This window comes from Lytechinus pictus, chromosome 6 (genome assembly GCF_037042905.1).
Source record: "Lytechinus pictus isolate F3 Inbred chromosome 6, Lp3.0, whole genome shotgun sequence".
NCBI classification, from domain to species: domain Eukaryota; kingdom Metazoa; phylum Echinodermata; class Echinoidea; order Temnopleuroida; family Toxopneustidae; genus Lytechinus; species Lytechinus pictus.
In genome coordinates, this window is record NC_087250.1 from 23,679,352 (window position 1) to 23,692,060 (window position 12,709).

At 42.1% G+C, this 12,709-nt stretch overlaps 1 protein-coding gene across 1 annotated transcript; it reads left to right on the plus strand.

Annotated features, from left to right (window-relative positions):
- Window positions 1-1,047: 1,047 nt before the first annotated feature.
- On the plus strand, window positions 1,048-12,032 carry LOC129263658 (collagen alpha-1(I) chain-like). Its single transcript, XM_054901558.2, has 6 exons — window positions 1,048-1,145; window positions 2,672-3,189; window positions 3,579-3,778; window positions 4,708-5,698; window positions 7,072-7,266; window positions 7,637-12,032. Exons 2-6 carry the CDS (start codon window positions 2,781-2,783, stop codon window positions 10,420-10,422), a joined length of 4,581 nt encoding a protein of 1,526 aa, XP_054757533.2. The 5' UTR covers window positions 1,048-1,145; window positions 2,672-2,780; the 3' UTR covers window positions 10,423-12,032.
- Window positions 12,033-12,709: the final 677 nt, after the last annotated feature.

Consider the following 12,709-nt stretch of genomic DNA (forward strand, 5'->3'; position numbering starts at 1 on the left):
TCCACCTCTTTATTAGTGTGTAAGGAGTTTGATGGGTATTGCGTACTGTGGTACATGGAAATCCATTTGCTTCAAGTCCTTTCTATTTCTGTTTAGCAACAATCCTTTAGGAAAAATATGACATTTCTTTGAATACTACATCTGGGAGGAGAGGAATTTATATATTGCCATGATTATACTGTTGTGATACATGATGTGGAAAATTGAGATAAATTCTTCGCATTTAAATAGCGGGAATTGTTCTACGAAATTGCAGTTTTCATTATAAGGGACAAACTACATTTATAAACAGATATTCGTTGTTTTTATACTGAGATTATATGTACATAGATATATGTACATATTAAAGCTGTGTGCACCTGAATCGGTAGCCCATCTTAGCCGGGGTAATAATAATAGCACAGCTTGCTGGGAGAACAGTTTTCGGAACTGAAGTGGCTACCCTGGGTAAATATACTGTTGTTATTATAGATTTTGATGTTAGTAGGTATAATCAAAGATACTGCAAGGGGAAGATTGGACACTTTGGCGATTTTTTTAAATGCTCCCAAACGCCCGAAAAATGCTCCTGGGGAAGCGCGCCCAACATTGTTGAGTACATATACAATGTAAGTAAACCATGGCACATCAGCACGCAGCTGTGTATAAAACATATGGGGGAAATGAGAGAGGGGACTTTGGAGAGGGCTCAAGGGTGGTGCATATGGGAATAATTCCACCTTTTATTACCCAGAAACCTCTGAAATATATTCATCTTTAATTTAAGAAAAAAAGTAAATGAAAAAAATTTTAAGATGTAAAAGTCGTCTATTCCTTCAACCATTCACCATTTCTCTCATATGTTTTTTACACCACCATCTCGCGATACGCAAAGGTAAAAAAAGGTTGTTACTTACTCAACGCTGTGGGGCGCTCTTCCCTAGTGTTTCATTACGTGGTCTACAGTATGTACTGTCCGATCTTCCCCTTGTAGTATCTTTGGTATAATGCTTTTATGATGATTAGTTGGCATAAAATTGTATTTTATTCTCTTTTATTTGTATCACAGATTCGTTTGGTTGATTGGAAGTCATGGAGTAATGTAGTTCAATTGATTTGATTTCATCAGAGTAGCTCATAAAAATAACCATGCATTCATATATGAAGTAAGTATTCATTGAATTCCTCTATTCAAGTAATTATTTCACAACTCTTTTGAAATCATACATGTACAAACAAAGAGATATAAACAGATCAACAATTCCTTTAAATAAATACTTTGTCTTTCCACAAGAAGGGACTTCATTTGATTGATTTTTTTTATTTCAAACATTGAAAAGGTGCATTGTAGGCTATCCGATGGTGCAAAAATTTTTTTTTAATTCTAGTGAAACTCAAAATATCTGCAAAAAAGGGTATAATAATGAAGTAATCATAAAAATTTCCCTAAGTTTTTATTTGTGGAACTTAGAAATTACTATGATATTGCCGTGTGGCGGATATGAAAAACAGACAAGAATTTTTGCATGAATGTTTCACACAAAATGTATGTAAGCTTAATGAAATCCAACAATTTATTTTCTCAAGAATAGTTGAACTTATTCCAAATGGTAAAAGAAAAGAATGGAGTGCTTCAAGTAGCAAGTATGGATAATATATAGAGTACATGGTGCATTAAGGAAGGCAAAATTCTTCAAAATTTTAGAAGAACAAGTGTCATTATTGCCCTCTTGTAATTAATACAATGAACAACAAGATAACGGTATTGAGAATCCGATCTATGTATTGTTTTAATGATTGTTCTTACTATGCAGGCACTTAAATCTAGATTGCGATTGGCAAGAGTAGTGACATAACATCTTACAATGTATTTGTCATTACTTATTCTTAATTGAAGGACATGCTTGTATTGTATTCCATTATCTTTTATTGTGGGATTAGATACTTATCTCCTGGGTCCCGTAACACAGAGGTTAGCGATTGATCGTACGCTTGATTTCACGATTGATTGTACACTAGTCAATGGAATCAGTCGTAGAAAAATGTTCTACGATCATTGCTAAGCTTTGTGTTACGAGCCCCTTATCGTTTCCTAAACATTATCAGGGCCTCATGACGTAATGCTTCGCGATTGATCTTGGGGCTGATTTTTGTAATTGATCATTCACAAAAATCACTGCAATCAATCGTAGAAATAAGCTCTATTATCAATCGCTAAGGTTTGTGCTATAGGGCAGGGCACTGATATCTCAATATGAAATGTGTTTTCCCTGTGGTATATCAATGTGAAATAATAGGGGTTTTTCAAATCAAATGTACATACAACACTTTTGTTTCAAATTGTTTCCCCTAAATCTCAACCAAAATAAATAATGAAATTGCCTGGCATTCCTGTTTGTTGTTGAAACCAAAGACCTACTACCCTATCTGTTGAAAATATTTTGCTTTTATAGTACTTGTCAGAAATTTTTCTCCATATTCCAATGCATTTTTTACCCATTGGAAAAAATTTTGATCGAAGGATGTCCGAAATTTGAAACTAATGAAAAAACATTTTCATCTCCCCAACAATTATATAGTTTATTAACACCATGAGTACATAAACAGAATTGATTTCTAAATTATAATCAAAGATATCAGCCACTTTGAATGATTGCCAATAAATTGATCAAATATTTCTCTATTTCTGCAGATATTTCTTTCGTATTTTCCCTGTGGATCTTTATGAACGTAAATCTAGATGACGACAACGACATTGTAGAAAGAGTGAACTATTAAACCATTTACAGTGATTGATAAACATGTCAGAAGAACTGACCAAACTCGCCAAATTGGCAAACAGCGCTGCGGGGGACAGTGACCTTGAGCTGAAGCTTAACACTTCGTTAGCTTCACCCAAGATGAGAGCGCTACACCTCAAGGATGAGATTGGACCGCTTGGGCCACCTGGACCTCCTGGACCACCTCCAGGAGGGATGAAAATGGAGGAGAAACCTATGAAGATGGAATTGGGAAGTAAGAACACTCAAGGGATGATGAGATTGGACCATATGAAAGGAGGAGGGGGAATGGATATGAAGGTGGATGGGATTGCCGCGGTGATGAAGAAGGAGGAGGACGATGCGGTGTTTCTCCGGGATGGGCAGATGAACCAGGTTAATAGTCAGATGAATAATCAGATGATGAGCAACGGACCACAGGATGATAAAGGTAGGATGGTGATGGTAGTGATGATGGTGGTGATGATGATGATGATAATGATGATGAAGATGATGATGATGATGGTGATGTTGATAATGGTGATGATGATGGTAGTGATGATGGTGATGATGATAGTGATGTTGATGTTGATGATGATAATGATGATGATGATGATGATGATGATGATGATGATGATGATGATGATGATGATGATGATGATGATGATGATGATGATGATGATGATATGGCAATTGTGATCATGGTGGTGGTGATGATGATGATGATGATATTGGGATATTATCAATGAAATTTTTTTATTCCTATTAAAGGAATCTTTCAAAAGCGAACTGCACCTTTTAGTCTAGCCAATTTCACAAGGAGTGTCTCTTCTCTTTCAGGTATGAATATGCTACATCGGCAGGTGGGAGGCTACCCACATCCCCCAAACTTCACAATGCAAGACTCGCAGCACATCTACACGTTCTCAACGCTGCTAGCCAACAGGGCCGCCCAGGCAGTCTACACCGGTCAGACTGATTCCATTCTGGCCTACCATAGAGTCCAGTCCTGCAAGAGGAAGTTCTTAGATCCAGAAGAGGTCTGTTCAACCAGCATTTTTTTTTTTAAATCATATGATGTAATCCTTTTAAAAAGGTGACTCAACATTTGCTCCGGGCTTTTTTTTGTTTAAGATGTAGGGTTAGGGTTGCTATAGGGTTTTATGTTGGGTTAAGGGTTAGGGTATAGTGATAAACCCAGGGTTGAAGATGGTCATTCCATTACTGTGTGGAATTTACAGCGGAGCAATTGTTGCCGGAGCAAATGTCATGAAACCCTTAAAAAGGCCAGGGGGGAGGGGGCCACCCCTAAACATTCCCTTTACAAAGCCTAAAGGGAAACACAGAATTCAGTAGTCAACAAGTTCCCATTGCCTGCTGGACACTGGTGATCCTGTCCAAATCCTTGAGGAATCACATAATTCATAACTAGTCAACATGTTTTTTGTTGCTTACTGGATCCCAACAGGTACAAATACTTTAGGGGGGAATTTCATAATTTATATTTGATGTTTCAGTGATTTCTATTTTTTTCAAATGTTATGTACCTATGTGTTGCTCTGTACATTGATTGCACAATACTGTTTGACCTGCACATATTTGTAGTTGATTTGCCAGATTAGCTCAATGAAACATTAAGATCTCATGTGACAAATTCTGTGAATTTAGTTTATTTTGAAAGGAGTACCATAATGTTATGCAACATAATAGTCCTTTGGGAATTATCATCCCATCCTATCCAGAGCACCTTTCAGAAGACTTGCCATTATGGCAACTTTGTCACGAAGGTAGCTACCATGGTAACATGTCTCAGCAGCTAGTCGAAATCATGGTTTCCATGGTATGTCATAATGGCAAAGTTGCCATAATTGTAAGTTTACGTGAAATGCCACCTGGATTTGATTGTGCATTCCACTGGTAAATGTTTATTCTTTGAGAATGAAAACTTGTGTTTATCTTTTCTTCACAGGATACTGGAGCAGCTCCTAACCATTCAGGAAACACTGGTCCCGGCACACCTCAACAGAACAATACACAACAAGGGGTAGATGGGACTACAGTACAAAGTGCCAATGGCCAAAATGGCAAACCAGGAGCCATTGATAGTAGTATGGATGGTGCTAGAAAAAGCATTGATAGTTTGAAAGGAAAGAACCCAGGAACACCTCAAAGTGTCCAAGAAGGAGTGGAAGGGAGCGAAAACTCAAGAAAGACGCCGCTTGAGAGCGGCACGGGGGGCGGGGGAACAACTACGACCAAAGGTAACAAGAAACGCAAGAGACCAAATTCGTCGTCGCAACCGCTTCAGGCGAACCTTCAAGGTGGCGGCCCTGGAGGACCAATGCAACAGGGCATGCCACCAAGTGGGCCAAGCTTTGGACCGTATGGACCGGGGGCATATCGACCAGGGTTCCCGCATCAGAACATGCCAATGCGCCCCGCGATGTCGTCGCAGTCGTTCCACAATCAGCCCTCCACAACTGAAACCGAGAACCTTGATCCCAGCGCGTTGTGGGAGAATCCGCCCAACGTCAAAAAGACAATGACCACCACCATGGCACCGTCCTTCCCACCCGACATGTCACCTATGCGGATGGCATCACCTAACCCCGCCATGAGGTCGCCGAGTGCAGGACTCGTCCTCGGAAACGAGAACATGGTGCCGCCCTCCGGCCCGCAAGGTCCACGTCCCTTCATGAGTCCTTCCCATCCATCCCAGTCTCTCCCAGCATCGCCCGTCAACCCTTATGATATGCCGAACTACAAACCACCGCAGCAGATAGACAACCCAACGCCGGAGCAGTTGCGGCATCGGCAAGAAAGGTTGAGGACTCTCAAAGAGATGCAGAAGCTCCTGTTTCCTGAAGAACATGGCAGTATGTCTCCATCACCTGGAAGAATGATGTCACCTATCGGGATGCCTCCTCCTCCTCAAGATCCTATGGCACAGCAACCTCAAGGTAATCTATTTTCAAAAGCTATTTTGGAGACAGTGATTTTTCTCTCGCAAATATGATCTTTTCCTTTTCTGATTACCTATCATTCTGTTTCAAACTTGATCTAAAATGGACTTTCTGATTTTTATAGAAAATGTACCCAGCAACATTATGAATTTTGGTTTGAAAAGGTAAATTCATTGAATTTTTACATGAAATCCAAGGAACCAAAATGAAATTTTCTTTTTGATTTCCAGGTGAACAAAAGATCACCGTCCCTTCTAATTACTGGGGGTGGTTTCATCAGAACAAAGATGATACAATTAGCCTAATCAGAGAATAATGGACTAATTTTTTTTGCTATCCTGATATTTTGCTCATAAAGTCAGCCAATGTCATCTTGGACTTATTTCCAGAATATCATGCTAATGCTATTTTGCTGGACATCTTTCCCTGAAGGAAGTCAAGTCCACCCCTGTAATGCTTAGTGGAGCATGCCACACATTATGTGACCACGCAGCACAATCATTATTATGCCAATTTATTTGTGTGCATTTTCAGTTCTGGTGAAGATGTAATTCCAATTCAATCAGCGTGTTTCTACAGAGAATTGTTAAAAACGGTTTATCTTTTTCAGAATCAAAAAGCTGCAACCTGTTTCTACAGTGCGAATAATCCGATTAACTCCGCATTCCAAACGGATTAACACGACAATAACCACCTCCCAGAGGTGGTTGTGAGAAACTGTATTTTGCACGATGCTTTATCAATAAACCGCATCGCATCTGTTTCTACAGGGAAGTTTTCCGGAATTTTTGATACTTAGGCGGGTAATACCGTTTAACCATTCTCTGTAGAAACACGCCGAATGTCCCTGATTTCAAATTACCCAGGATCTTTGTAACACTAGAATCTCTTCTGTAGTTTCTTATTGTAAATCTTGCAGCTTGATACTGTACCCTTTCTAATTTGACTTGATTCTAGATTTCCATGACATTTCTTTTGATGTGCACTGTTCAAACCTGTGAAACCTGGGCCTGGTAACATAGAGCTTGGCGATTGATGGTGGGGCTGAGTTCTACAATCGATTCCATTGGGTATTTGGTATGATCAGTCGTGAAAACCAGCCCCAAGATTGATCGCTAATACCTTGGTCACATTTGTACTACGGCGGCTGTAAGGCGAGTCGTAAAAACAGTCGTTTTAACATTTTTTTTGTACCAGCTACATATAGGTGGTTTGAATAAAAATGAAGACTCGCCGTACGGCCGCCGTAGAACAAATGTGACCAAGGTATAAGCTTCATGTTACAGTACCCAGCTCGCATTTCAGTGAGCTACCCTTCGGAGATGTAACTAACCCAGATTACATTGTTTGCCCTCCCCCCCCCCCCTCAGCGATGATGTCACCGGGTGGAGGTCCCATGATGCGCCCCATGGGCCCCAGCGGTCCTATGATGGGGCCAGGTGGACCCGGAGGACCACACTCTATGATGCACCAAGGTATGGGACCAGGAATGCATCCCCGGATGCCTGCCCAGGATGGTATGAGGGGTATGAGCCCTGACCAACGCATGATGATGGCCAATTCTGGTAAGTAGAAATAGAATGTAAAATAGGCATTAATTGTTTATATTTACTGGTATTCACTTGGACCATTTCATGAAACTGGTTTTAATAACAAATTTGCAAAAGCAGTGAAAAGCTACTGAAATCCTTCAATATGATTGGTTATAGTTATTGTTTATGTCATTTTCTGTGTCACTATTTCATAAAACAAATAATGCACTTGATCTGTCGTGTGTAGTAAAGGCTTGGTTTGTTTAGATTGTGCACACTGGACATTCACATAAAGGCTTGTTCATGGTGCAGCACATTTACACATAAACCTCGCTTACACTGCATTTCCACTGATGCTCTCGGTTCTGTTTTGTAATAGCTATTTCTTTGGCTGTCTTTTCAGGGATGATGATGCCCCCTCTCCCTCCAGACTGGGAAAACATGTCTCCTGCCCAGCGGGAATGGTACAAACTACAACAAGAATTCTACCTCGATAAACGACGCAAAATCATGGAAGACCAAGCCAAGATGCAAGGACGCATGTCAGATTTTCCTCCTGGGGCCATTGGTCCTGGGCACGGCCCTGGACCAATGAGAGGAGAGCCGATGATGAGTCCACATCATCCAGGCAGTGGAGGATTCCCAGGGGATGTGATGGGCATGAATATGGGTCCACCACCGCCTTACCCTGCGGGACCTGGTCCAGGGCCGATGAGCGGAGGACCTCCGGGGCCTGGTCCCGTTCCTGGACCACCGTCGCACGGGATGCAGAGGAGAGCTAGTATGTCAGGGCCGATGCCGCCTATGGGACCTGGAGGACCAGGTCCAGGGATGGCAGGTGGACCGGGCGGGCCTGGTGGGCCAGGAGGGCCATCAGGTCCAGGAGGTATGGGAGGTCAGATTGGTCCATTTCCAGAGACACCGCATATGCCATCACCACGCACTAATCGCTCCAGTTCAGTACCGGGTATGCAGAGTGGGTCATCGCAGCCTCCGATGAGTGCAGGACCTGGACCAATGAACTCAGGCAACATGCCTCCAGGGCCACAAGCTGGTCCAGGTCCCGTTAGTTCTGCCAGCTCCATGTCCATGGCCATGTCTCCTCATGCACCTGTTGGCAGTCCAATGAAATCAGTTTACAGGGCCCCTACTCCTACAAGCGCAAACACATCGGCCAATCAACCACCCCAACAGAACACTGATCCAATTATGAGTTCCATGGTGAGAACGCCAGGAAGCGTTGGTCCGGTGGAACAGTCACCAAGGCCAAATCAACCAGGTACCCCTGCTGCCATGGACAACCCTGTAGTCCTACCAAATGTCTCATCTGTCAATACCCCAAATACCTCCCAGCCTGGTACGCCAAACTCTGTTGTGAACAACACCATGTCAACATCATCTGTACTGCCACCTACCACAGCTCATAGTAATGGGTCACAAAGTAACACATCGGGTGGAAATAGTAACGTTTCAAATGCACCGCCTCCCGCAACCTCAAATATCACCAGTGCACCATCCTCTACCAGTTCTGCAGGAAGCACAAGCACAGCGGCAGGCAACGCTGCAGATTCTGGGAAGCCTATGGATGTCCAATCCCAGCAGCGTCTTGTCAATTTTCCACCAAGCCAACTTAACCGGGACAAAGCACCAAATTTCCCACCCCGTGGTGAAGACCTGCAGCAATACGCATCCACGTTCTACCAAAAGACTGTTAAGGAGCCGCCCATGAAAGGTCCAGGGCGGTTACAGCATTTTGGGTCGCCACCAATGAACAGTCCAATCAACACGGACATGCCGACGATCGGCTCACCATCGAGTGGGATTATGTCTCCGGGTGTGATGATGACGTCACAGTCTGGGATGATGCCTCCGGGTGGGATGCCAACACAAAGTGGAATGATGCCACATGGGATGGAGGGAGGACAAGGACCACCACCGGCCCAACAGGGTGGTCCCATCATGGGTCCAGGACATAGTCCAAGTGGTCCTGCAATGAGTGGGGGAGGAGCGGGACCACCTGCTTCATCCGCTATGATGAATCCACGTATGGCAGCACCACAACAGAGCATGCAGTCACCCATGATGCAAGGTCAAGTACCTATGCAAGGACCTATGGTGTCATCAGCGCGGATGCAGCAACCAGGAGGGATGATGTCGCCTCAGAACAGCATGATGCCTCACAACATGCCACCGCACTCCGGGATGATGTCTCCAACCATGGGTCCAGTCGACATGATGGGGCCGCAGGGGATTCCGATGTCTCGAGAGCAGCGGATGATCATGTCACAGTCGCGGATGATGTCCCAAGGACATCCCATGATGGAAGGTGGTCCCGGGCCGATGCCAGGCGGTCCTGGCATGATGGGGCCGCATCCAATGGAACGCGGAATGATGCAGGGTATGAACAATTTTGAGCCTGGGATGAGTCCAGGCATGCATCCAAATATGATGAGATTCTCAGGGCCTAGAGGGATGCCTAGCAGTGGGTTCATGGAAGGTGGCGGCATGCCCTCTGGCCCTGGTAGGACTAACATGCCACACCCTGGTATGATGGGGATGGGAATGGGTCAGGGTGGGCCTGAGATGGGTGTCATGGGGGGCATGGAGAGAAACATGGGACCTACCACATCAGGTGGCCAAGCCAATAGCCCTCTCTCGTTATTACAAAGTAGATTCTCCCCGCCGTTATTACCAGATGGAAAAGGACCAAAACAAACTCTTCAGTATTTCCCAGCGAATACGAATCAAGGCAGCGGGCAGGGCCAGTCCGGCAACCCGCATGTGAACCCAGGAACCGGTCCGTCCCCCGGGCAGGGCCCCAAACAAATCGAGCTTCCGTTCCCGGTGGAGATGGTCACGGGGGGTATGAACCCCGGAGGTATGAACCCATCGTTCTCGCGTGGTCCTGGTGCAATGGGACCTGGACCTCGGATGTCACCCATGATGAACCAGGAGATGATGATGCATCAGGGTTACGGAATGGGACCGGGGGGCGGGCCGAACCCGGGCCCTCGTGGACAAGTCCCCGGCCCTAACCCAATGGGGTATATGGGACCAAGGGGTATGCCAGGATATGGCGGAATGAATCCAGGAGGACCAATGGGCCCAGGGGGGCCACCTTACGGGGATCCGAACTTTGGACCTATGGGCCCGGATCCAATGGGGCCCGGATTTAACATGCCAAAGTAAACTTAAATATGAATGAATGTATATCAGTGTCAACCAAATTCTTGTGATATGTACAAACGGTCATTTTGATAAATTGTGTTGTTATTATGTGCAGGGTAGCTCTGCTTTTGAACCATGTATGCTCTTGGCACAATCATGTCACAATGAGCTAGCTCCAAGCATTATATATTATGCCATTGAATCGTGGCAAGTCAATTTAAAAGTATTCACATTTTTACAAATGTACGGAGCATAATACGTTAATAAATTTATGTTCAGAGGTATGAATGAAAAGTAGAATTCATTGCAAGTTTGGAATATCAATTCATCTTGATAAACCAGCATTCAATTTAGGGGTTCTGTTAATAAGGGGATAATTTTTTTGTTTTGTTTAATATTAAAAGCTGTTTTATTAAGTGCCACAAGTTACAAACATAATCAAACAAGAATAAAAAGAATAGGTTACCATAAATGTTTATCAAAATTGTATTACCACATAGCAAAATAACCTTCTTTTAAAAATTATACATTTCAGAGGGAATAACTACCTGAAGTTGTCAAGGGCCCTCTTTCATTGAAATCTTTTAGTCTTGGGAGTTTCAAAACTTCTATTATGGTACACATAATTTTTTAAAGTATTATCTCAAGGGTGTTCAGATGTATTTTACAGATTCTGACACATTCACCATTTTCATGATTTATTTTCATGATGTGGGGAGGGGGAGGGCATTTCACAAAGAGTTCAGTCTGAAAAAAAAATCATGCTTAAATACCAATGCATGCATGATATAGGACACATAGTTAAATTAATCAATATACTGTGGCATGAAAGAATTACTTGTCAGACGTTTTATCTGAGAAGTCTTGTTTTATCTGACAGTTTCCATAGGAACTGTGCTCCTTAGCCAATCAGAATCAAGGAAAGTTGTCAGATCTGACATCTTGTCGGACAAAAATTTTGATGAATCACTTCCCTGATCTGATCAATGCAAATGAGAATTTAAATGGAAGTTTTAGCCAGACTGAAATCTTTGTGAATACCCTCCCCCCTCCCTTCTTGAGCTCTATGAATGATTGAACCCATTTCATATAAATAAATGGCTCTTGTTCTTTAAAAAAAAAATAGCTGTAAAACCTTTAAGACCCTTTAAAAAATCTCTACGCAAGAAAATTGTGCAGTGATCTACCTCAAGCATTTTTGAAGGTTCAAGAATTACGGGGGGCCGTTTCATATAGCTGTTCGTAAGTTAAGAGTGACTTTAAGAACGACTGGTGAACCCATCTTACGCGCTAAACCATCGCCAATTCAATGTACCATTTACCACAAGAAAGGATCACCAGTCGTTCGTAAAGTCGCTCTTAACTTACGAACAGCTTTATGAAACACCCACCAGGTATGTTGAAGTAAGATTTCAATATGTTTCATGATTTTATTTTTTTCGTTATGATTTACAAGTTCATTTCACCAGTGAAAAATAAACTTCAGGGTCTATTTCATAGTAATAATGAAAATAATAATATACAACATTTATAAGGTGCTTAATACACATTGTTTCTAAGCGCTGGATGCGTAGACAAATATGAATAAGTTGAAGAGTTGGATTGAATTAATGAAATAATATAAACTTGAGACTACCAAAAGGTAAAGGAAAAATGCATGGAGGGTGATTTAACAAATTACAAGGAATAATATAACAGATAACAACAAAAATTACTTAAAGGTCAAGTCCACCTCAGGAAAATGTTGACTTAAATCAATAAAGAAAAATCAGACAATCACAATGCTGAAAATTTCAACAAAATCGGATGTAAAATAAGAAAGTAATGACATTTCAAAGTTTCGCTTAATTTTAACAAAATAGTTATATGAACGAGCCAGTTACATCCAAATGAGAGAGTCGATGACGTCACTCACTCACTATTTCTTTTGTTTTTTATTGTTTGAATTATACAATATTTCAATTTTTACGAATTTGATGATTAGGACCTCCTTGCCTGAAGCACAAAATGTTAAAATAATGGAATTCCACATGTTTAGGAAAGAATGAAACTTCATTTCACATGACAATGACGAGTAAATCAAAATATTTCATATTTCATATAATAAAATACAAAAGAAATAGTGAGTGAGTGATGTCATCAGTTCCCTCATTTGCATACCGACCGAGATGTGCATATAATGGTTTTGTGAAATGAAGCGAAACTTTAAAATGTCATAACTTTCTCATTTTACATCCGATTTTGATGAAATCTTCAGTGTTATGCTTGTTAAATTTTTCTCTTTTCATTCAAATCAAGTTTTCGTTGG

Bases quoted from the DNA above. Each gene is read 5' to 3' on its own strand.
- LOC129263658 (XM_054901558.2), top strand. From the start codon at position 2,781: ATGTCAGAAGAACTGACCAAACTCGCCAAATTGGCAAACAGCGCTGCG. The intron at 3,779-4,707 runs GTCTGTTCAACC...TTTTCTTCACAG, and splicing joins AGTTCTTAGATCCAGAAGAG to GATACTGGAGCAGCTCCTAA. The intron at 7,267-7,636 runs GTAAGTAGAAAT...CTGTCTTTTCAG, and splicing joins CATGATGATGGCCAATTCTG to GGATGATGATGCCCCCTCTC.